Source organism: Lepidothrix coronata, unplaced genomic scaffold, assembly GCF_001604755.1.
Source record: "Lepidothrix coronata isolate B3197 unplaced genomic scaffold, Lepidothrix_coronata-1.0 Scaffold62, whole genome shotgun sequence".
Taxonomy (NCBI): domain Eukaryota; kingdom Metazoa; phylum Chordata; class Aves; order Passeriformes; family Pipridae; genus Lepidothrix; species Lepidothrix coronata.
The window spans coordinates 917,320-942,510 of NW_016690242.1; the positions used below are offsets into that span (position 1 = coordinate 917,320).

The window sequence follows — 25,191 nt, forward strand, 5'->3', positions numbered from 1 at the left end:
ATAGGAAACTAGAACAGGATAACAAGCATTGTAGGAGTCATCCTGCTCAAAAGATCCTTTAGTTTATGCCAATTTTCTGCTTAGGAACAAAGTCTCTCAAAGAGAGGTTGAAGTGTTCAGGAACTAGCGAGACTCGATCTTTGGTTGATAATTCCAACTTCCGTTCATGCCTCATGTCACAGTTTGCTCTGGTAATGTCTGCAATTTAAGATTCTAAGGAGCAGGCAGTAGGACACAACACTTCACTCTTGTAGTTCGATATCTTAAGAGTTATCCATATTTCTTCTGAATTTCTGTACTTATCAACATTCTAGTTACTCCTCTGTGAAATCAAGCTTGGGCTTGGGAAGGCTTAGGGAGCAAATTCATTCATGAATGAATTTGGCATAGCATTAGTTAAGGCTAACCTTGCATAAAAATTCTGGGAAGTCAAACAACAGTAAGGAGAGACATGGTTGCTCTATTACATTTTGAATGATTGAGTAATTTTGAAAAATGAGATCAATATCAAATAGTGTGGTGTTGTTTCACATGAAGGTTGGAGAAGTTTGGAGTGAAATATGTGCAGAACTAAAAGAAGAATTCAGGCCTATTATGTCAGATGAGGATGCCTTGCAAAGAATTTCAAAGGTATCAGAAGATATTGGAAAAGCAGTTAATGCTGTACAGACTCAATTGATTGAAAGTCAACTCCACCAAGAAATCCAAGAAGAGAACCAAACATATAGAAAAGTAAGACAAGAAGTATTTAAATATGTAAATAAGTAAATAAGTAAAGCCTGTGTAAGCTTTTTTGTCAATTTATATGCAGATTTTCTTGTTATAAAATGTTGAGACTTTTATACGTCTACCTTGCTTGAAAATGGTGTAATCTGTCTCAGCAGCAAAATTTTACCTTTAAATTACACTAGGTTAACATCAGTCCTCCCAAATACTACAATTTTCCCAGTATTTAGAGAGTAACATGAAAAAATGATGCAGTGTCATCAGTGATGCATCAGCAATGGTGTGAGGAGAAATTATCATTATGTTGCTATAGAGTTGCAGCTGTGTTCATCTGTAGCAGATAACAATTAAAAGTACCAATTACAACTACATCTGCTTCTTAAAACAAAATGTAAGCCTCTGTTATGAGTTCCCTTGGCTGAATATTCACAGAGCTTCATTACTTCAGAAAGTAGGGCTTTGGGCTTCCCAGCACGCTGAGGATGAGCAGATATAGATATTTCCCAGCTTTAGTTATAAGGCAAGTGTTTGGCATTTTTTCTCATCTATTGTCTCACCTTCTCCTGCTTTCTGAAAGTAAGATCAGTTGGTCCAGTTATCTAAAATCTCATGCTAGTGTTTTTGAGGGATTGTCATGCATTGTGATAACTGCACTTTTGTTACCTGAACTGATTCTATCTCTCTTGTTCAGCATTTGAGAGTAAGAATATATAGAAAGTATTCCTGAATGAACTGGGCCTCTTGCAACATATGTGTCCAATATATGTGTTGCAAGAGAGGAAAATAAGCTTGCACAGAGCAAGTAAGCTTCTTTTTGTTTTTAAAGGCAGTGCATAAATGAAGTTTTTAAACAACAAGTACTTTACTACGACATTATTATCCAATTTCAGGTGAGAGGGATGATCTAAGGTAGCTAAAGGGGCATAGGTGAACACACCTTTCAAACAGCACAAGCAGAGAATTCAGAAAAGCTCATGAGAATAGGATTGTATTGCACCTTGTAAATCTCACTTATATTACAGATCCGAGCTACACGTAAGCAGAGGGAAATGATAAATAAATCTTGGGAAAATTTCTTGACTCGGACATCAAACTATGAGGCACTGAAGGTAAGAAATCTGATGGAGCAAAAAATTTACATTGACTGTGTAGTTATAATTGCAAAGTTCCAGAGACATTTCTTAATGAATTATGAGGTTATTCAATTAGAATATAGTAAATTTTATATTCACACAGCCATAGAAGAAGTAACTGTAAGGTGTACTCGCTTTGATCCTTCTGCTCTTCTGATTAAAATCACAAATTGAGGATCAACCTTGTCACTTGCAATTGAGGGGTGTGTGTATATATGTATATTTGACCTGAAACTGTTGAAACTAAAAGTCTGTTCATTCTTACTTCTCTTAATTTTTTCTTAATTTTTTCTAATGCTATTTTTAGTACAGCAAACATCTTTCAGGATGGGAAATATTTTATGAAGGAGTTTCTTCTAGCAATACTTGTGCTTTCCCTAAAAACCATAAAAAATACTGGAGTCCTTGTTTGGGAATTAGATTAAGTTGTAGAATGAATGAAATCAGACTTAAACAAAGCTTTGGCAGCTAAATTTAATTTTCCTCATTTCCCTAAGATGTAAAGGAAAACAATTTTCTCCCTGTGCAAGCACCACCTCTGGCCTGTGGTAAAGATCTGTGTTAGAATTAGAAATGAAAAGGGGCCCAAAAAGGATTTGGAGAACTACAGACTCATTAGTTTTAACTGAGTCCCTGGGAAGCTATCTTAGGCACATGAGGGATAAGTAGTTTGTCTGTTATGGGTTTACCAAGGACAAGTCATGCCTTGCCAATGTGATTGCCTGAAAAAATTATTTGTTCTAGAGAAAGAGGAAGGTAGATGTCTTATTCTCTTGGCTTTAGCAAGGTTTTTGTCTTGTGGTAGCCTTCTTGTAGCCAAAATGGGGAGATACGGACTGAACTACATACAGGTGGACTACAAGTTGGATGAAAAACTGGCTGGACTGATGGGCTCAAAGGACAGTGGTCAGTGATTAAAGTTTAACTAGCAGTCAGTTTTGAGTGGTATTCCTCAGAGTTTAGTATAGGGCTGATAATATAGGGTTGATTTAACATTTTCATTGATTACTTGCATATTGGATCACTATCCATCCTCATCACATCCCCATTCCAGGTGTGGATGCCCCATCCCTGGAGGTGTTAAAGGCCAAGTTGGATGGAGCTCTGAGCAACCTGGTCTAATGAAAGGTGTCCCTGTCCACAGCAGAGGGGTTGGAACTAGATGATCTTTAAGGTCCCCTTCCAACCCAAACCATTCTGTGATTCTGACACTGAGCTGGAGGAAGCAATCCATATGCTGGGAGGTGGGGTTGCTGTTCAAAAGGATCTTGACAACCTGGAGGGATGGGCTCATGAGGTTCAGAAAAAGAAAACATTCAGCGGGGATATATTGAGGTTGTGTTGTGATGCCTCAGAACAGCTGGGGGACTGAAAGGCGATGTCGGTGTGTGCATGGGGTGACAAGCTGATCATGAGGCAACAGTGCGCTCTTGTGGCGGTGAAGGCTCACAGCAGCTAATGCACATCCGTGTGTTAGAATACAGCCCGCTGGTCACAGCCAGCGAGGATTCCCTTCCCTCCCTTGCAGTGCCACGTCCATTTATTCTGTTTTCAGGTCTTCAGTACAAGAAAGAGTCACGAGCCAGAGGGACGGTATTACAATTAAAGGAAATAGGATTATCACCTCATTTATTTTGTCATTTTGTTAGTATATTTTTGAACAAGTGCAAATGACACAATTAATTCAGATTAAAACAATTTTGCCTTTTTTTTATCTTCAGAAAGCAAAAAAGCTTCAGGAAAAAGCAATAGATGCTTCCAGACCTAAAGTAAAGACTCAAACTGGAGCAGTCCATTCTACTGATATTGAAGGTCTGCATACAACAGTAAGTAATCTTCAATGACACTGTTTTATTTTCATTAATATGAAAGTGGTTTGGGGGTTTTTTCTGGCTATATATGTGCTGCTGCTTATGCTTTCTTTAAGAATGTTTATGTTGACAAGCTCCAAGTATATAAGACAGAATCTGTATCTCCTGAAAACCACGATTTCCCGTTCTGACGTATCCTCAGGCAAGTAGTTGGTCAGAATGAGATTCAGATCTGCAAATTACTCTGAAAAAGTGTGGGCGAGATGGTCCCTATGCTACTTGTCATGTAGCTCTTCTGAGGCAGCCACTCATGAAAACCTTGCTGAGGTCAAGATCTCCTTCATTTATTGTTGGATAAATGTGTGGTCTCTAATAAATCCACAGAGGGGTTCTTTGTCAGTTACGTGTTCCTGACTGTCTGCAGATAAGCCAGTCATTGTATCTGCAGAAGACTTTGGTTTTTTCTCATTTCTGTCAGTTAATTCAAGTGTGAGAAAATAAAAGCCATAAAAGCCATTGTTAAGATCTCATTCAGGCCTAAGAGCATGTTTAGATGTTGGGTTTTGACAAGATGTGGTAAGGCATGAGAGAATCCCCATTCTAGTCAATAACTGGTTCTGAGCTAGCTGGATTGTTTCTGTGTAAGCATCACAACTAAAGAGGATTTTAGGGGGAGGGATAGTTTCATGGCTGCTTATAAGTTACTCTTACACATAAGAGAAACAAGCTGAGGTGCTGTTTTCAAACTTGTACAAGACAGATTCTATTATCATGGGCTCTCCACCATGAATGAATAATGACAACTCAGGTGGCTGCAACTTGAAAAAGTAAAGAGGCAGTTCACATTTGATGTGATGAAGAAGAGATAAGCTTAGTGAGAAGCAAGGGGATTGTCTCAAGAGTGCCGGACTAGGATTTTTATCAAATTATCTTTGTCCTAAACTTCAGAAAGATATGGAGGGAAGCATCTGTGAATGCAAGATGAAGCGGGCTGGAAAAGTTTACTTACTTGCATATACATCACTGATACTGTTAAACAGCAATATTTTGCAGAAAGTATCTGAAAAATTTAGATATAAACATGGGTGATCTGACAATTGTTAGTAGAGAGAAATATATTGTTAGATTTTATTTTAGAGGCTTGAACCTCAAGCCAAGATTGTTCATTTCTTTGAGGAAGAGGATTTAACAAGAAAATATCTTCATGATTCTATAAGAAATATTTCAATAACTGTAGATAAAAACAGGAAAAAGGTTAGTCCATTTTGCAAAATAAGTGTATTGAGAAAATGAATACATCAGCAGCATCATATAAAATTCCTTGGGTACATTGCTTAGAAGAATTACAAATGACAGATATGGCTAGAAAGTTTTTTTATGCAACAATTTTCTTCCCTCCTCTCTGGCAAACACCCTTAGCAGCATGAGATGAAGATTAAGCTACGATGGTTGTTGCAAACCAGTCAAGGTCAAGTAATCAAATGTGATCCACATGCACTCAAAGAGTTGCATTTTTTGTTCCAGTAGGTCACAGTTAGAAGACAGAGCTGTCACTCAGGAATTTTTGTTCAAAGACCTAAACCTATTCAGTATAAAGAGTAGTAATGAGACTGTAAAGGGTATGCCTCTTTCAGTCTTGGAGTCTTCCTGGAGCAGTACTTATAGGCAATTGCAAAGAGGATCTGTTCCTTTTTTTTTTCCTTTGAAGTACTAATGTGTAGCGAAATTCTGAGGACAAAATCTGTGGCTGATATTCTATACAAATCCAAATAGCATTGCACAGCAAACTTCTATTGTAATAAAAGCTTGATTTTCTTTTTTTCATTTCATAAGATCCGAATGAAGGCAGAAAAGCAGAGCACATAAAATCACCTGCTGAAAAACATTCTCCTTTTTTTTTTTTTATTGATGGGAACAAATTGTGAATTTAGTGTAAAGGATATTTTTAGTGGGCCTCAGAAACCTTGGAGGCATCTCCACCAGTTGAATAATATTTTCAAAAGACAGTTCATGATTTAACTTTCATCTTTTTTAAATGCTAACATGAAAGTCAAGCAGTGTATTTATTTTGTATTTCAGATCGGGCCTGGTCGCTTAGTAACTGTTGAAAGTACACCTCGTCAATTCATTCAAGGGCCACTGGCTGTTACAGACCTTGCTCATGGAAAGCCCTCTGTAAAGGGGGGCTCAAAAAAAGATCAAAAGAGATAAAACATTGGACTCAGTCAAGAAAAAATCAGTACCTGTAGAATAGACAATGTTCCAAACAGTGCTTTGAGTATTAATATATAATTACCTATATGTAGATACAGGATAAAATCTATTTGTAATGCTTTGATAAATTGCTTAGAACATCTTGAGAGTAAAATTGTATTCTCCCTTAATTAATATGAATATGGGGATGGTTTTTTAATAAAGTACCCTGTACAGTATGGTAGACAGGTATGTTGAGTCTATTAACTTTGTGAGCTAGTAGGTCTGCTATTTATATTTCCATCTCTTGCTGACACGTTCCACACATTGCAGTTTAAGTATCTCATTGAGCAGGGTGACAAACCTTCACATAAACACATTCAGTTCTTCATTTTCCTGGATACCATACCCATGTCGTTCTTGTCAAAGTCCATTTTGTTTCTTGAATTGCCACCTTTAGCATCAGGACTTCTGACACCTGCTTCTCTCAGTCTTCATCTAAACTCTCACTTAAAAGCTTGTTTATGCCAACAGTTTCTCTGAGCCTGTTGGAGAGACATGCTGGAATGTCCTGCTCCTTATGGGTTGTCCACAGCTCTTTAAATTGTTTTATTAATCTAATTATTTGTTGGGCTATTACTCATATGGTCTCTAACAAAAACTCATCCTCTTCCACCCTAGCACCTCTAGAATACCAACACAAGCTGGTAAGCAGCAGACTTTTATGTAGATAGCTCAGTTTCTAAGATATTTTCTTCTCTCTTAATTTGGGCAATGCCAGAATTTGCTACATTTTTGTTTCAAAATAGTCTACTTAAATTTTATAAAAATAAGAACTCTAAGAAAATAATGAAGTAAAATAAAACAGCTATATGAAAAATGGTACTTGAAGTTTAGAAAAGTCTCTAAACTGGCCCTCTGCTGACTGATACTTTTTAACTATAATCTACTTTCATTATGACATTTTTTTCCCAAAATTATCCTGATGTTTAAGTATGTTTTATAAAACAACCCTGGACGTGTATTTCTTGCCTGCCTGCAAGAAATGTTAGGTAAGGTATATAGATATTCTCTTACTGAAGTCCTCTGTGTCAAGTAAAGTCTTGCTCAGTTATTTATGTTTATATTTCTCTGACAACTCTGCAGCAGCTTTGCTCCTTTATTACTGCTTGAGAGATTGTATGCTCCATTGTCTTCTCACGATTAAAACCAAACAATAAATATTTTGCTAGGAGACCAAAGACTGTGACATTTAGAGGGCTTTTTACATGCTTGCACATATGTGAATGTGTGGGTGACTCATTACTACTGGCAGCAAGGCAAAGGCCTATTTAAAAATAAAAACAAAACTTAGAGGAATTCTGTAAGTCCTTCCAATTTTTGAGCAAAGACTACAGCAGTAGAGTGTAGCCAAGGTATGGATAAAGAAGAACTTTTAACTGGAAATCAGTTTTGCTTATGCAAAAACTAAATCAGGCACAAAGTGAGCCCCACAGAGTATCTCCCCCAGCTGCATTGTGCTTCTGCTACAGACACCCTGACTGCAAGCAAATGCTCTTGTTAATTGAGTGTTAATGAAAATTAATAATGACTGGAGAAGAAAGGGGATAGAATTTCCCCAAATGCTTACGTTTATACTTAATTAATTAATACTAACACAAGTCTTGCTGCAGCACAGACATTTAATTTTCCCAGCCAGCCATGGACCATGGTCTGGCCGTCAAGGGGGCAGGGGACACATGACACCCAAGAAACGGGGCTTGCTGTCCCTGCTGTAACCTAAGGATGGAACAGAGCAGGAGTACTGGTGGAAGAAAAGGTCTTCCCATTCCTTCCATGTTAATCCCTCAAGCAGACATCCCTGGGGTATCCAGCTGTGACTTTCCATGGCTGTCATAGACATGTCCATCATAGTATGTCCACCTGGAATTTGTTTGCTGCTGCTGCTTATGGTGCTGTGTTCCTGTGGTTCACAATCACCTGCCCCTTTGGCAGATGCCGCAGGGTGACCATAGTGTACTTGATTGTTCAAGCATTCTGCAGCCAATTTTGGTAGATGCTAAGCACCTTTGTCTCCTACAGAAAGCTAATTCAAAGAAAGACAGTGTGAAGAAAGATGAAGCCTTTAAAATTGCATAGGATACTTTGCTCTTACATTCAATTAAAAGACCACTCATAGAGGAAACATCACCTTTAAAATGTTATTATAGTTTGACAATTCTGTAGGTAATGAATAAAATTATTTGTGAACAAGGGGAATTTACTTATTTGATTCATGACAGTTAAAACATTTGTTGCCAGTGCAATATAGTACACCGCTTTATAAACTGGATATTGCTGGAACAGATTCCTGAAACTGCTGGATTTGGGTACGTCATGACTCCCTCTGTTTGCTCAAAAGAAAAGGTGTATTTAAAATATTATTTATATCAGGAACTTACAGTGATACTCATTAAATCAAGAAGGGTTTCATAATTACATATAAATACATATACAAACATAAAAATTTGCATAGGAGGCAGTGGGAGAGGGGAATAAAGTAATTTGGTTTTATTTCTCTGGGAGTAGGAGTGGAGATGGTCCAATCTTGGTCTAAAAGGCAGTTTCCCTAAAATATGCTTTATACTATGAGCTGAGCTCTGCCCACATGAATGCTTTAGAAACCTCAGTTCGCAACTACCTAGAGGCTCCTGGAACTGCTAAAGTCTCATGGGTAAAGAGAAATCTCTCACTACTTTTTTACCCTCTCCAAAATACTGTAGGAAACAAATTTTAGAAGATGCGGTTCAATATTGTGTTTACCTAAATAAACATTTACAAATCTATAAGAATTGCTGGATATTTTACAAACTATATGTGAGCTAGGCATTATGTGGGATGGATTTCTTGTTACTTATGGAGGTTTATATACCATTACTGCATAAGTACTCTTTCCTACAATAATAAAAACCAGCTGGAATCTCATAACAGTCTAGAATACAACAAGGGCTGAACAAGCTGCATTGCCCAAGGAGTAAAGCGGAGAACAGTCAGCATTTCTTAGGCTTTTTGTGCTCAGAAGAACTGGATTATCTAGGTGGTTAATCTCCATGAATTATTTTATCCATGCTCAATGGTTTACACTGGGAGCAGTAGTCAAGTCAGTCTCTCAGTCTTTCAAACCACTTGGTGCAGGGTCTCTTCTCACCCGTTGCCTGCTGTGACGGGGATGGATTGCATCACCTTCTTTGCAGGCTTGTGTAAAGCACTGTTCTTAATGTAATGTAGTGGTGGCTTTTCAAATAACATATTAATAGACAAGAAAATTACTAGTATTCAAACCTTGCTACTTAGAAAAATATTTTAATTAATCCATAGCTTAGAATAAGCAGTGATAAAATACAAAGTTTAGACTGCACAGGACATTACAATGAGCATAATCCTTCTCGTTAGCTTGATGTCACACTTCTGTTTTTTCAGTTCTTAGAAGTAAATAGTATCTGCCAGACACTGTATAAAATATATTTGTTGATATTTTCTCCATTGCTTAATGTATAAAAATATACTGGGTTTCCATCAAAATTAACTTTTTAAAAAGAGAATTATTGGTAAAGACAAGACTACAAAATTATGACACATGCAGACTTACAATCTTGCCTGAGAGAACAAAGGTAAAACAAAGTTCAAAACACAAAATCATTCAGACCATGCAGTGTGGAAAAGGCAAGATTGGTTGATTGCAAGACAGGAAAGCAAAAGTGACAATGTGGGAGCTCATATACTTATCAGTTTAGCAGTGATTAAGAACTTTATACAAGGAAAAGAAAAAAAAAAAATTAACCATGCCAAAGGATTTGTCTAAGCATCTACAATATATGCTGTGTTTTTGTGCTCCTTCATTTTGATGTTGCCTTGCTGAGGTATCTTAATTTTCTCCCCTTTCGGCCTAAAATCGGTTGGTGAAAGCAGACCCTGCAAGATTATGAAAGAAAGGTAGTTATTGTCTAAGCAGTATGTTAGGAAAGCCAGGATTAAATTATCTCCATGTTCAGTCTGAAAACCTAAATCATCTGACTGGGTACATCAGAAAAAAAAGTCCATTGCTGAGGAGGAAGGAAGATAACAGATCTAGGACTGGTTAGTAAGGTGTAAAGCCAGTACATGATCTCAGTACTCATCCTAGACAATGATAACCAGAATCTGTCACTGTTTAGTGATTCACAATGACCATTAAATCACATTATGTGTTAGTAGTTTTAATGGGAAGAATATGGTTCAAATGGTCAGGGATTTGGTCTTCCCTTTTCACAGAGGGATAATTCCCCAAAGCTGAGACTGAAGTCTGAATACCAGGAATAGTATTGTAACTATTGTATTAATGTATTATCACTGATATGCACACAGTGATAAACAGAGATTTCAGCATCCATTTCCATACACTCCCATGTGCATACCCAACATATTTTACACTTTGTTAAATATAGAAATGTAGTGCCCTGACGACTAGTGACTAATGTATTGTGAAAGCAGCTACTTTTGAAAGATGCAAACACTTTTGACAAGTAGAGATAGAAAACTGGAAATTATTATATTGAGTTGTCTAAACAATCAAGGACAAGGTTAAAGCAATGGTTCATTTTAATGTCAGTACATAACAGACTAACACCATATCCTATAATTACCTTCTAAAGTTCTGTGTGAGTATGTGGAAGAATATTTGGGAGATGTTAATTGCCTTCTGCCCATTCCATGGGATCTTGAGAGCACACAGTCTACATACATATCCCAGAAGTTCTGGGCTAAATCATTGAAGAGTTCATTGTGCTTGGGCTTAGGGGATTCCTTTAGGAACATCATGAAGTCCCAGAGAGCGATGACTGTATCTGCTACCTTGAGTTTCTTCATCTCCACCAACCCATGAGATGATACCTCCCAGCACTGATGGTCAATCTCACCCAGGCTTGGCGGAGTTTCTTTTTGATAGTCTAGATTGGCATAAACCAAATTCACTATCAATATACAGCCCAGCTGAAGATACCACCTTCGTTTCCATACAAATTCCATACTTCAACAAGATACCTGAAAATGAAGCATATACAATCACAGTCATTCTGCCATTATGTAGTTCAAGGGTACCCCAAGAGACTATTCATGCATTCATTCATATATACAGAAAAATACTTTTTTTTTTAAAACCACGTAATAAATACCAGTCAATGAACCCTGACACAGAACCTAGGCTGGAAATCGTTAATGCTGTTCAGAACATGAGACCCTGAAGCAGAAAGTTTGAAGTGACCAGACCTTATGTCAGAAAGGCTCCTTGAGACCAAGACTTCTTCCCTTAAACTCCTGCACTTGGATCATGAGTAAAATCAGGTCAATAGCAGATGTTTAAAGAATACTAGTGGTGTGCTATCAAACAAGTAACAGAGCTATAAATAGCCAGTCTTTCATGGAAAAGCTCAACTCAGAAAGATGGTAATGAAGGTATGGTAAACCAGACCATACACTCTACTGGGTGAGCATTAGCACGTTCTGAACTCATTCAGTAGGTGTTGAAAGACTGAAAAAAGGCAAATTCCTTTCTGGCTTATGTTAGAAAATTACGTAAACTTTTGGCACAATTATTTCTACCATATATTCAAAACACAGAAACTATCTGGAGAAATGGAGATGGAAAGAGCAATAATACAGGAGGCATAATGAGAACTTCAAATGCTACAGAATATGTATTCATTATTACACATGGATTCCCTCTGGGAAAAATGCAGTTTTCCTGTGATGTGTATTCCATATCCTTGAGGCAAGTATAGACAGAACATCACTAAAACACCTGATAATTTATTTTTTTTAATCAGTCCTTCCTGTCAGGATAAAGTACAGTGGAATAGCACTGTAAAACAAACAAACAAAACAAAACCAAAAAAAACTCAAATGAGCATAAGAAGTCTGAAAAGACAGTCAAGACTCTCAGATAGTGCCCCTTATATTGGTGTCCTAAATCAATTCTCTGTCAAGTAGCTGGTGCCATACTCACTCCCACAGTTTCCAATTCAGAATGTAAAAAACAATTATAAAATTATGTGAGGTTTTATGCAGATAAAAGGCAACATTTTCGGCAACTGTGCAAATTTTAGTGGGAACTTGGCCAGAACTGCAAGTGTGTTCTCCCATTCTGAATATCTCTGGCACTGTCAATATGAAAAGTTAGTCTATGATGTCTTCAGAGTGTTAACATCCTGATGTCCTTTCTGCAGCTCCTAGTGATGCAATTAAAGAGAGGCCAATCCATAGATAATACAACATTTATGTGAAATGTCTTTAAGAATACAGAGTTGAGGTGACACCATGGAGTTCAGGTCATACCAAACCAGGTCAGGAAACAGGACAGCTTGAAATGGGCCCTTTTGCTGTAGCCTCCAGCTCCTGGGATGATTTTTAGTTTGAATGTGTAATCACACTGCTGCAGCCATCTGAGGTCCCTAAAGTCATGTATTCCTTTACCTCAGCTTCAGAACCCAAGGAACTGAGACAAACTGATACCCCCCAGCCTAGCTCCTTTTTAAAACATCCTTGGCCAGCTGCATTCCAGCAGGCAGCAGGATTAACTGCCTCAGCATCCCAAGAGTTTATCAATATGCATTAAAGTTTCTCTTCCTTGCGCTTTACAAAACTCATTCCAGCAAATAAGTAGGGATGGAAATGCTTCTCTTCTCACTTCCACTATTCACTAGGCACCAGCATTCAGAGAAAGGATAAACTGTCAATTTAGCTACAATGTAGGAAAAAGGCAACCAGGAAACCACCAACATTTTTAGTTGTTTTGATTTCATTTCATGTTTTAATCCAGCTAAAAACTAAAATGCTAATGGTCCACTTGAATACCTCAAACAGGGGCAGAGACCACAACAAACCTCTTTTAACTAGTAACTCCTACTATTCAGTACAAGACAGATGAATTTCACAGAGGTAATAACTCAGGAGACACAGCAGAAATTGTACTTACAGTGTTTCTGTGAGGAGATGGAAAATAGTAGCCTTGAAGCAACAGAAGTCAGCCACTTGAAGAAAAAGAAAGAAATTCATGAGAGGGCTGCAAGTGCCCGGCAGCTGTTGGATGCTGGAATTACACTGCACAGGGACGACTGGCACTGGCAAAGCAGCAGCAGCAACAGCTGAACTCAGGTCGGTGGAAGGGTGGAGGGAGCTGTGGCTGTGGCAGCCCCACCTCTTTCTGCAGCAGTCACCAGTGTGAGCCCAGGCTGGGCTGGAGCCTCACCTGGAGAGACTGCCTTCGTGGAGGTGGGTGTCAGGGAAGAGGAGAGGCAGAGGGCTGTCAGAGGGAGGAAAACACAATGGACAGCAAATCTTTCTCCGAATCAGTAACATGAACACTCTCATTTAATGAACTCCTATTTCAAAAACCTAGGTTTCCATCCATGTTCCTGTTTGCCCACCAGAACATGTAGGGACAATGTTTGAAGTAATGGAAAAGGATAAATATGTAGTAAAATTGGGTCTGTAAAGGTTCATAATATGCTTTGGTGGACTTGAACATGATAGGAACAGTCTGTTATTTCAAGTGGAAATATAATGATTACTGTCTAAAAGCCAGTATACACAGTACTTAAACACAAATACAAATCTGCTCTAAAATGACAGTGTTCAGATTAATTTGGTATCTTCTGGAAGCCTTTGCAGCCAAGCAATGCCAACATCATTTCAAAATTTGCTTCAAAAAGTAAGCCATGTTTGAACCTACACAGTCATATAGACAAAAATATCTGCAAGACTGGAATACAGTTAGCTTATCTCTGAACTCTTTGTATCATTGAAAGGAGCTAAAGTGCTATTAGATATAATTACTCCTTGAAATTCTAAGGCAGCTTCCATAACCAAAGAGGTTAAAGTATTCGGAAGGCTGTAGAAAGAACCTACCTTTAAGAAAACTCCTTCATATCACTAATAAAAAATAACATTCAGTAAGTTTTCAAGTTAAGAAAACCTTTTCCCTTTTAGTTTGCTTTATGCACTATTGAATTTATTAGTGTGATCAATCTCACAGTGAAACAGCCAAATTTCAAAGGCATTTGAAGACATGTAAAGAAGTGGACAGTTGCACAGCTGCTTGGTTATGGCATCAATTCCTTCTTCTCATTTCATTCCTGCTTAAAACATCCACGTGTAGTAGCACAGGATAGTGGTGCAAACACAGTGATTTCATTTTAATCCAACAGCCACTGATGGCAGCCTTCAATAACATTTCTTCATCCTACAGATTTAATTTTATCATTCTCCTCTTGCTTTTCCTAATCTAGTTAATAAATGCACCATTTTTAATCTTAAAACAAGATATTCCTAGAACACAACTACAGAAATTAAAATGCTAAGGAACAGATTTTTCTTAGAAAAATCCTTTTGAATAAAAAGATCTCTTTTTAAAATGCCACCTCATCAACAGTGTTCTCTATTTATGTTAAAATTCTTCGGTAATATCTAAAAAATGTCAAAATGATTCTGAAGGCTGACTTTCATATTTCATTTTCCTTTCTGGTGTTATGCATCTTGTCAGTCAAGCACTGAGGGATCATCATCTGTGGGAGGATGCCACCTAGAACAAGGATTTAAGTTGACAGAGATCAAAATTATTGGCAAATAATAATCATGTGGAATGTTATGTGAAGTTTGTAGGATGGAAACACCACAAAGACAGACACTGATCATGTTTATTAAGTAAGTATTGTTATTACAATTTCTATTTCAGAACAAGTAAGGTCAAGGAAAGTCAATCTGTGACCACCTTCGTAAAATCTAACGTACCTGAAAGCTACATAAAAGCTTGGGCTGAAGGGAAAAGCCCTTAAAACCAGGGACCCTGTCCAAGGACTTGGAAAGCAGACTTTTTTGAGCTAGTGACTAAATATAAAGGGGATTTAGAGAAAAATTGTGTTGTGTTCTTCGTTCTGCAGGAGTTCAGGAAGAATTCCAAAGATGCAGCATATGCCACATGTAAACCTACAGCCTCCAGCACAGCTGTTTAACACTTAAGTTTTATGAGATGGTTCATATGGCTCATGGCTCATAGTAAAAGTGACTATTTCTTTGATTTTTAATTTTTTAGAATAGACAAACTTGGGCAAGATAAAATGTTTCCCTCAAAATTCTGCCAACATCAATAGTATTTCTATAGCATCTATTTTAAACTGTTGTACTTCAGCTTATTCCTTACTGCAGATGAGGTGCCTCCATCTAGTGGGACTTTGTTGTAGTGAAGAGTGTATCTTTGGCATTGGTTAGATCTCTTTATCTTTTTTAATAAAACTGTAAAATTAATACATCAATATTTTAGAACATTTGGACCTTGGGTATGTTGGTGTAGTTATTTCTTTTAGTTATAAAGACTTTCATGCCAGCTTCCCAGCATTGCAGTGAACCATTGTGTGGATGTTCAGAAAGACAAGGACATGAATACCTGACTTGCATTTTTTAATTATTTCAACTCTACTTTAAATAAAGCTATGTTGCTAAAATATTTCAGCTTAATTTCTACATATTTCCATTGAAGTTAGTTCTTTCCTAGACTGAGAAGAACAGCACATATAGCACAAATTGCAAAAAAACTGCTGGTGGAAATTTTAAAATTGTTGGGGAAAGAGATTTTATGGCTTCCTCTTGTTAGAGTTGATGACAGCACTCTACCTAGTGATTTATATCATGAGAGAAAAGAAATATAGTGGTAAAACTGTGATTTGATGTAGTTGTACCCTTGTGATTTTCAAGCAACCATATACAAGTATGTGAAGTACACAGTAAGAACAGAAAGAGCAGGAACTGAAGCATTATTTAGCATGGAACTCAGAATACACATTGACTATGTATAAATCCTTTTGGGGACCTTTAAAATGCTATCAACCTTTTGTATGACTGAATTACAGATATCTCTGTGACACAGGCACACTCATACGTAAAAAAGATTGATTCATTGAAGATAAAGACTTGAGTCACCCTCTGCATCACTGATTAGCAGCTTCTGAAGCAAAGAAATAACAGAGTGATGTTCTGCCACCAGGTTTGACAGTGAAGTGCTCACAATCCTGCTACTGAAGATCAAGTATGACACACACACTAGTGATAAAATCACTGCTGCCCTGGCATAAGAGAGAGTCTCTTTAGAGGACCAGATGCATTTCTGAAGCAAAGTATTTAGACAATGAAACATCTAAATATCCTCAAACTTCAGAGTTTTGTATTATTCCATTTCAGTAATTTATGTGTGATGAGGCACTTAATGGTATAAAAGGTTTCTCAAAATGCACAACGGCACTTTTCAAATTAAATATTATTTAATTCCCTGCTGGTATGAGCTTGCTGGTATAAGCTTGCTTTGTGTTGAAACAAATCTAGTGTTATATCAATAAATTTAACATCTTCAACTCATAGTATACAGCTTTTCTTTATTTCTCTTTTTTGAGGTTGAGTTGCGGATTGATTACATAAGTTGAATTAACATTGGTGAGTAGCTCTACTGGCATCTCTGGGCCACTTAACCTGTTAATCTTGTGCTGTATATTAGGGAAGTTCAGCACACTGATTTTAAGGCTCTGCTAAGTGGACCAGCTACAGATCCTGCTCTCAATAGTTGTAATGATTCCACAGGACTAAATTCTGAGAGTATGTACCACAAAAGCAGAACAAAGCACGAAAACAAGGGGTAATATCATATATACTTGTATTGGCATCCAAGAAGAACTCTGGCCTATGACTTGATCCTTAAAGAACTTTGCTGATAAACTTCTTGCCATCTGCAACTTCCCTGCACTTTCTTCATCTGACTTAGGAGCTCTTTTGCTTATCTCCTTTTTTTTGTTCTTTTCTATAGAATGCTGACATCATATGCTTTACCGAAGTCACAGTAGCACAATCTAACTTTTGCATATGTAAAAACTTCTGAACCTTGCCTACTATTCAGCTTGACTGACGGCTCCTTCTGTATTATGAATCATAAATCTGGACAAAATGTTCTGTTGTTTGTACTATGAACTGGCATGGTAACACAGAACAGAAAGGTCCTCCTGAATGACAGGGCCTAGTTCCCTGCCAGTACAGAAAGCTCTGTTGTACAATCACCTCGTACATTCATGAAGGGCCATATTAAAAACAGGTATATTTTTGCCCCCACTAATTCCATGAAAAAGCTGTTTCATAATTCGATTGCAGTAATGAGTAGAAACAGTGTTCTAATTTCCTGATATATTTATTACTGAATAGTACACACCTGTTTGTTCTTGTGTTTTTGCCCTGAAAATTAAATGGTTTTCATCCTTCATGTTTACCTTCCTGATATATTTATAGACAGCACTTGTGTCTCCTCTCTGATTTTGTTTTATTGAAGTAAACAAGTTGAGCCATCCTAAAATCTGTTCTTATGAAAGACTTTTAAGCTCTCTGGTGATGCACCTAACTTTCTTCTATCTCTCTGTCACTTCGACCTTAGCTCAGCTATAGAACAATTGATTAGACATTTTCACAGTACCCCAAATGAGATTTCACCAGGGCCTTAAACAATGACATTAATACCCCCCTACTTTAAATGAAATACATCTCCTGATATACATCTCCTCCCTTGTCATGGTTTAATCCCAGCCAACAACTAAGCACCACACAGCCGCTCCCTCACTCCCCCACCAGCAGGATGGAGGAGAGAATCAGAAGGGTAAAAGTCAGAAAACTTTTGGGTTGAGATAAAGACAGTTTAATAGAGAAAGCAAAAGCCATGTACACAAGCAAAGCAAAACAAGGAATTCATTCATCACTTCCCATGGGTAGGCAGGTGTTCAGCCATCTCCAGGAATCCAGGGCTCAGTCACTCATAACAGTTACTTGTGAAGACAAACACAGTCACTCCAAATGTTCCCACCCCTTTCTTCTTCCCCCAGCTTTTATTACTGATAATGATGCCACATAGTATGGGATGTCCCTTTGATCAGTTGGGCTCAGCTGTCCCGGCTGTGTCCCCTCCCAACTCCTTGTGCACCCCCAACCCACTCTGATAGGGTGGGGTGAGGAGCAGAAGAAAAGGCCTTAGCTATGTGTAAGCACTGCTCAGCAATTGCTAAAACACGTCTGAATTATTAACACTGTTTTCAGCATGAATCCAAAACACAGTCCCATCTTAGCCACCGTGAAGAAAATTAACTCTATTGCAGCCAAACCAGCGCATTTCTGTAATTAGGATGATTCCTAAGCATATCTCGTTTTGAGATTTCATGAGTATGCTCTTACTGATTTTATCAGGACTACAAAAAATATCAAATAAGACATCCTATAACAAACCCTTTAAGGTTTGTATTTTCCTTTTCAACTTTATTTGTGGCTATCTCACTTCACAATTTCTCTCCTAACCCCCATATTCTCATTCCTTCCCAGGTGATACTGTATCAAATGTTTTAGAGTATTAATATAGCCAATATAAGTTTTTCCAAAGCTTTGCAATGAGATTGAGACCAGGTTTTAAGATCTGTGGTTGGCCAGGTCACTTTTCTTATTTTCAAAGATAAGCAATTACAGTCCAAGTTCAGCCCGTCTCACTTCAAAGACTTAACAGAGAGAGATGGGGATCCACAGGCAGCCACTCGTGATGTAGCTTGTCCTCTGGAGACAGCTGTCACCAGAGAGTACCGAAGTTTCAGCCAACAAGCCCTGAGTTGGGACCCCTCAGTTAAATGCCTCAAGGACAAGGCCAGACCCATGTTTGCTATTTTCCAGTCATAAGATTCTTAACAGATCAGTTCAAAACACTTGCCGCTGGATTTTACGTATTACCTGTTTCAGAACTGCAAATGAAGTCCCCGTGATCTGAAAGCACGATGCAGGAGTTTTGCATTATTTTTGCTGCTGTAATAAATTCTTTTCTGCCATTCACATTGTGATAAACAAAGTCTCGACTTTCTATAAGTTTCAAATAATAGTTTATTATATGGTAAAAGCAAGCAGCCGGCTGGGTGACAGAAATGGGACCAGTTTCCCAAATCTGCACACCCCTACTACAGGGTACATTTAGTATTTATCTTAGCTACTTCATGCATATTAATTATATCATATACATATACATTCTACAGGTTTTTGCTGAGTATTTAATATATGGGTTTTCTTACAGCTAAAGCTAAAAGGGTTATCTCTACAACCAGACATAATTCATGCATTTTTGGACGAACAGGCGCCTAAAGATTTAAAGTTCTACTATACTTTATTCTTAGGATAGTAAGGAGGTTTTAGGCCTCTTGACCTTGTAAGGATCTGTTTTATTTCTGTATGGGGGTGTAATTAAGTTTTACAATCTGTTTGTTTTATTTTGATATAATCACCCATTTGTTTCACGAATCACAATTATTTGTATATCACAACATGATCCATCTTGCCTTGCGCCTTGGGGTGAAACTGCTTTGGCACTGAGGAAAGGCTTACATTGAATTTGGGGGACTTAGGCTAGATAACAGCCACATCCTCTCCTACTCTTCTGTTTATATCCCTGAAAGATTTTCTGCTCTAAGTATTCCATAACAGTAGGATGCAAGCATGTCCAATGAGCAGAAATTAAAAGCATTTTGAGCTGGAACAGAGTATGTGGTTGTTAAAAATAATATGGAGCGGCAGAAAAAGCAGGTCAGTAACAAGAACAGAGCGCAAAGCTTGTGAACGTGTTTAGGCGCTGCGGGGGGCAGCTCGGTCCCTCAGCCCCGGGGCTCGAAGGCGCCGCCGGGCTCGGCCGGGCCGGGCCGGGCCGGGCCGGCATTGAAGCGGCGGCTGGGCCGGGCTGGGCCGGGCCGCGCCTGCGCACCCGCGGGGCCGGGTCTGTGCTCCCCGAGCGGCAGCGGGAGCTGCTTCACTCCCTCGCTCAGGCCCTTTCCCGTTCTCGCAGCCCGCGGGGCCCGGGCTCCTCCCGCCATGGTGCGGTGCGGCGCGGCGGTGCTGCGGAAGGTCAGTGCTGCGGAAGGTCAGTGCGGCCGGCCCGAGACACGGCGGGGACGGTGCCGCCGGCAGGGCTCGGGCGGCGGGGAGGGCTGGTCCCTCTCCCGGGGCCTCTGCGGGAGTTCGCGTGGCCCGGGCCGGCGCAGGCCCCGGCGCTTGGCTCCGGCAGGACCCTCCCGCGCTGCCGGGGCGCCTCGCAGGGGCCGGCGGGGCCGGGACCGGGTTATGGTGCCCGCGGTGATGCCCCACGCGTGTCTTGGGCCCGGGGGTTCGCCCGTCCCGCCTCGCTGCCCGGGGCCATGCGGGCCGCGAGTGTCGCTGCCGGGGAAGATATGTCAGACACCCCCAAAAAAATATTTTAGAGTTTTACGCGCCTGCTTTCTGGACTGTCATTTATTGCCATCAGAGTTCTGTCCAAACACACGTTTTTGTAAAGCAAAATATGAACAGAACATAATACTGATACTGAAACTTGTTTTGTTAGTATGGCAACTTCATAGACGATTTGCGGGTCTATGTGAGAGGAGGAACTGGTGGAATGGGTCACCCTCGTCTGGGAGGGGAAGGAGGAAGAGGTGGTGATGTCTGGTTTGTCGCCCAAGAAAGAATCACCTTAAAGGGCATTAAGGAGAAATATCCCCACAAGCGATTTGTAGCTGGAACAGGAGCCAACAGCAGGTAAGAGTCAGGTTGATGAAAGCTGTTAAACAACTTTTCCAGAAAGCAAAATGTCAGCTTAAGTTACTAAGCCTGATTTAATTTTTCCCAGTGTTAGAGCTCTAAAAGGTGAAAAGGGAAAAGATCGTGAAGTTCATGTGCCTCCTGGAATTTCACTTGTTACTGATGATGGCAAGCAGATTGGTAAGAACATTTGCTTTATTTTAATGTATCTAATATTTGTCACATTTATTGGTAACATTAGCAGATTTCTAACACTACCATGTTTTAAGGTTAAACATTTCTCAAAATAGGTGTGTTTTTCTTTGTTTGGACAAAGAGTTGATAAACAAATACACTGTAGAAATTGTTGGGAAAGCAAGGACCTCTTCCAGAAATTGGCAGTAGTTAGTTTGTATCGCTAAATGCAACAGAAAGAAAATTGCTTTGCAAAGAAGTGTTAAAGGCTGGGAGCCAGTGATCCTCCACAGAACCATTCAAGACCTTACATAATTTATGTCTCCATAAACCCAGGTAAGTGTCCCTATAACTTTACTGAATTATTACAGTGCTTAAGAGACAAAGATCCTTGCTGAATGTCAATATTTCAGGTTACTTAAAATACATAACTGTTTTTTACTCTTTCTTTTAAAGAGTGGTGCTCCGTAGTAACCAGGAAGATCAGTTTCAATACAGTGTTCTTGAAATAGCTCTCAATGGTTCCTTTGCCGTTTTTCAGAGTTTTTCTTCTCACACTGTTTAGAATTCAAACTAAATTCATAAATTACCCTGATTTGGATGTTTAGCTAAAAGTGTGTGGCAAGAATTGTTTATGATGTAGGCATGTCAGCGTCTAAAGGTATCCAAATGTTGCCTTTTTTTTTTAATTTTAATTATTCTGACCCTAAGGGAGATATCAAAGCCTGCATCTTAATGAAAAAATACAGCAAACTCTTCAGACATTGTGTAGCCACATCTCTATCAATGCAGATTTTTTGTGGTATTCTTGAATTCAAATATTAGAGGCTTCAGAACCATCATCACCATCTTGACCATACTTTGCCTGCCTGTACCTAGCACTTTCCTTGAGGTGACGAACTGTATGACAGAGGGTAATGCTGGGGGGTGATTGCTTTCATTTGTTTCCAAAGAGGGAGAAACACCATGACCTTGAGGCTGCAATTCTTGCAAGGAACCATACAGAAAATTTTCTTGTAATCAGAGCCATTTAAGTGGTAAATCACAACTAAACTACTGCACGGGATTGTGCTTTTTCACTACTGAATTTATTTTCAGGAGAGCTTAATGCAGCAGGAGAGAGATTCTTAGCAGCTCGTGGAGGTCTTGGAGGCTCTTTGGCCACAAACTTTTTGCCTTGCAAAGGTCAGAAGCGAATTATTCATCTTGATTTGAAACTTATAGCAGATGTTGGCTTAGTTGGGTAAGTACTGTAGTTTGATATTAGAAAAAAAAATAAATTTCAAATGTGATTTCAAAGGAATTTGAGAGTTTGCAGGATGAACGTTATTGTACATTTGCATTGTCACAAATTATTTGCAGTTTGCAAAAATCAGATTGAATTTAATTTTAAAATTTGTAAAGTATTGGTTATGCTTTTGTGGAAGAAGAGCTTAATGAATCAGGGTAATATATAATTAGTAATATAATTGAATTTAGCAATTGCAATGATTATCAAAATACTATTAGCTAATGTTTATGAAGTAAGTAGGAGGTGCAAAACGGAGCCAAGAGCACTATCTGTATTGCATGCTTGACTTCATGGTGCTGGCATAAGTGGATCCTTTCAGTGGTAGTTTTAAAGAGAGTTCCAAAGGCTGTGTTGCCTACTCTCCCCAATAAACAGCTTGGAATGTTGGAAGGAAGTGATTACAAACTAGAATAGTAGGACTTGCTTTTCAATGTTGCTGCTTTGTAGCAACACAGATAAATATATTTTTATTTGACGAAAGCTTTCAACAAACTACAGTTGTAAAAGTATTGGTCTACTCACCATCTGCTACACATCGGTTGGCTCCATGGTCCTTATTAATAAAAACCATAGGAAACATGAAATAGCAAGGAGTTTGAGTGGAAGTAGTCTTATTGGTATATACCAGTAAAGAATGGAAAGATGCTTGAAGACAGCATGGTTTTCTAGCTGTGTTTTTCTTTTTTCTTATTAGAAATAATTCGGTTAATATAAAATTTATCTACAGTTGTGTAATTTTTGAGTGGTCTTCAGGAATTACGGAATTTTTTTCTTGGTTTAAAGTGTGTGAAAGTATAGGAGTTCTATGACACTGATGCTTCTTTAATCTTGCATTTTGGCTTGTATTTTAGCTGACAGTTTTCCTTCAAAATGGATTAAAAAAATCATTATCAGTCAATTAGAGGAGCATATAATTTTCTTATTGAGAATATGAATCAGCCTCTGATAGTTTGTGGCTGTACTTTGATCTCTTTGTGGTTGTTACTTTTACTTTTTTGCAAGTGGTTTGCTATTAGATCAGGTAAAAACAACATGTGGACTTGAGAGAAGCCCATCAGGTTTGAGTACACGTTGTGATGTGTTAGTCTAGGTTGCAATTTAAACTTCAAAGAACATATTGTACCTCAGTGGAACCAAAATGCTCACTTGAGGAGATGACCAGAGTAACCTTCCGGAATGTCTTTTAAGCACCTTCCATCATCAGAGTGCATTAAAACTACCCTCAGTAGTTTCCCTGTTATAACAAGAGTCATTAGGATGCTTTGTTTTTTTAAGAGAGATTTGTGTACAACTCCTTTATAAAGGCCCTTAATGTAAATCAGTCTTGTTAACAGGACATGGTTCTGCATGTTCAAATGGAGAGTGTTACAGTTTTCTGTGGGACACATGCCTTTGTATCTTGTGACCAACGTTCAGTTGCCTATAGACACAGTGTTCTTTGATCACTGCTGCCCTGAAATAGTGTGATGAACATCTGGCTGTGACTGGAACAAAAGTCTCGTGTCGTCTTTCTGGAGGAGGTGCGAAGAATGTGGTCTATCCTTTGACGTCAGAATTAACTTAAAGTTTGACATAGATGAAGGCTGTTGTGTCTTTTACAGCTCAGGTTAATCTTTAAAACCTGAGTGTGTGCTACAATTTCAGTTTTAACTTGGGTTTCCATTTCAGTGGGTAGATGTATTCGGTGAAGAAGCTTTTGTAAAAGGTAGCGTATCCCTAAAGGAATATATTTGTTGTGATGGGCAAGTATAGCTGTGCCTTGTAATCAACAGTCAGGTCTGCACAGATGAGCTCCAAAATCTTCACTGGTGTTCTTTTTAGTTTACCTGGTAACAAAGCAGGTTAGTGCTAATTTCAGGATCCCTCATGCAACTTCGATGCCCTAAAAGCATACACAAACTTGGCGTGTCTGTGTCTATGTACACAAAGTCCCTCTCTCTCTCACAGAGTTGGTTTGCTTTGCTATATTAGCTAAACTGTAGCATAGATATCATTGGTACTTAAATTGGAGGATTTCATGAACCATGATTTGTATGCCAAAAGACTGTAAGTCCAACTGATAAGATGTTCTTGCATGACAGGTTTTAGAATGTAAGCATAATTTACAAAATTAGCTATAGCACATGAAGACTGAATTCAAGTAGACCTGGATGGTCATGCTGTATTTCTGTCCGAATGACTTTGAAAGATTTACCTTAAATCTATTATACGTGTATTTATGTAACTCACCTGCCTCCATTCTTGGGAAGTATTGTTGGATTTAGAAAAATTAATCTGATTTTATAATAAAATAAATAAATTTATTTATTATAATATAATAAATAAATCCTATTGATCTGGGTAGTAAATGAGTGCAAAAATGAACTGATAGCATTGAATTTCAATAAGATAATGTAGTGCATTTGGAAATAAAGTATGCAGGAATCACATACTTGTTAATTCAGTGTATAAATCTCAACTTCCTTTCTAGGTTTCCAAATGCGGGAAAATCATCCTTGTTAAGCAAGATTTCTCATGCCAAACCTGAGATTGCAAGTTATCCATGTAAGTTGATACTCTTATTTTTAGAGCAGTAATATTTCACGAAAGCAAGAAGTCTTTTCTCTGACTTGGTCTGCAGGTTTATAATAAAGAATGGGAGATAACCATGTTGCCTGATTTTTAATTACATTAAATACTTCAAAATGATACTTGCTGTTTCAGTGTCTAGTTCTTTTAACCACCTCAGAATTTCAAGTGTACACCTTCATAGTATTTCAACCTGTGAATACAGGGTCTGTTTATTTTCATCTCAGCTCATATTATTCCGTCTGAGATGCACCATCTCTATGGTGTATAATATCCTCAGTCTATTGAATATGTACTGTCAAGTTCCTTTGCATATGCATCTTGTATGCTTTGGAATTAGCTACCACCTGTTTTTGCAACAGAGAAGATTTTGATTTTGAATCTATCCACTGAAAAGAGGACAGAGAATTTTTATTATTTTTCTATTGGTAAATTAGGATTAGTTGTCTGATCTTCATTAATTAAAAAGCAAGGGTGCAAGTACTGATAATTCTTACCGACCTTCTTGCACCACTCCTGATTCTCTACAGCCTTTTTCTCAGTTTGAAGAGTCCTATCTCACTTTACCTTTCATTATTTTTCCCTGTTTAGAAGCTATTCTGTCATCTGGATAATAATTTTTGTGTCTGAGACTTCTCTAGCTTCACTGTTCCCTTTTTGGGAT

At 38.4% G+C, this 25,191-nt stretch overlaps 1 protein-coding gene across 3 annotated transcripts in view; it reads left to right on the plus strand.

Annotated features, from left to right (window-relative positions):
• LOC108498687 (GTP-binding protein 10-like) overlaps positions 1-25,191 on the plus strand; it is a 53,684-nt gene that overhangs the window by 22,075 nt on the left and 6,418 nt on the right. The window contains exons 20-26 of one of the 3 annotated variants that reach the window (XM_017817692.1): positions 538-732; positions 1,749-1,835; positions 3,581-3,685; positions 20,298-20,491; positions 20,583-20,674; positions 21,767-21,911; positions 24,430-24,503. In XM_017817692.1, coding sequence (XP_017673181.1) covers positions 538-732; positions 1,749-1,835; positions 3,581-3,685; positions 20,298-20,491; positions 20,583-20,674; positions 21,767-21,911; positions 24,430-24,503 — 892 coding nt within the window. Of the gene's footprint in view, positions 1-537; positions 733-1,748; positions 1,836-3,580; positions 3,686-19,699; positions 19,823-20,297; positions 20,492-20,582; positions 20,675-21,766; positions 21,912-24,429; positions 24,504-25,191 lie in introns of those variants that run through there. The other 2 variants (XM_017817693.1, XM_017817694.1) reach the window with 2 other exon arrangements.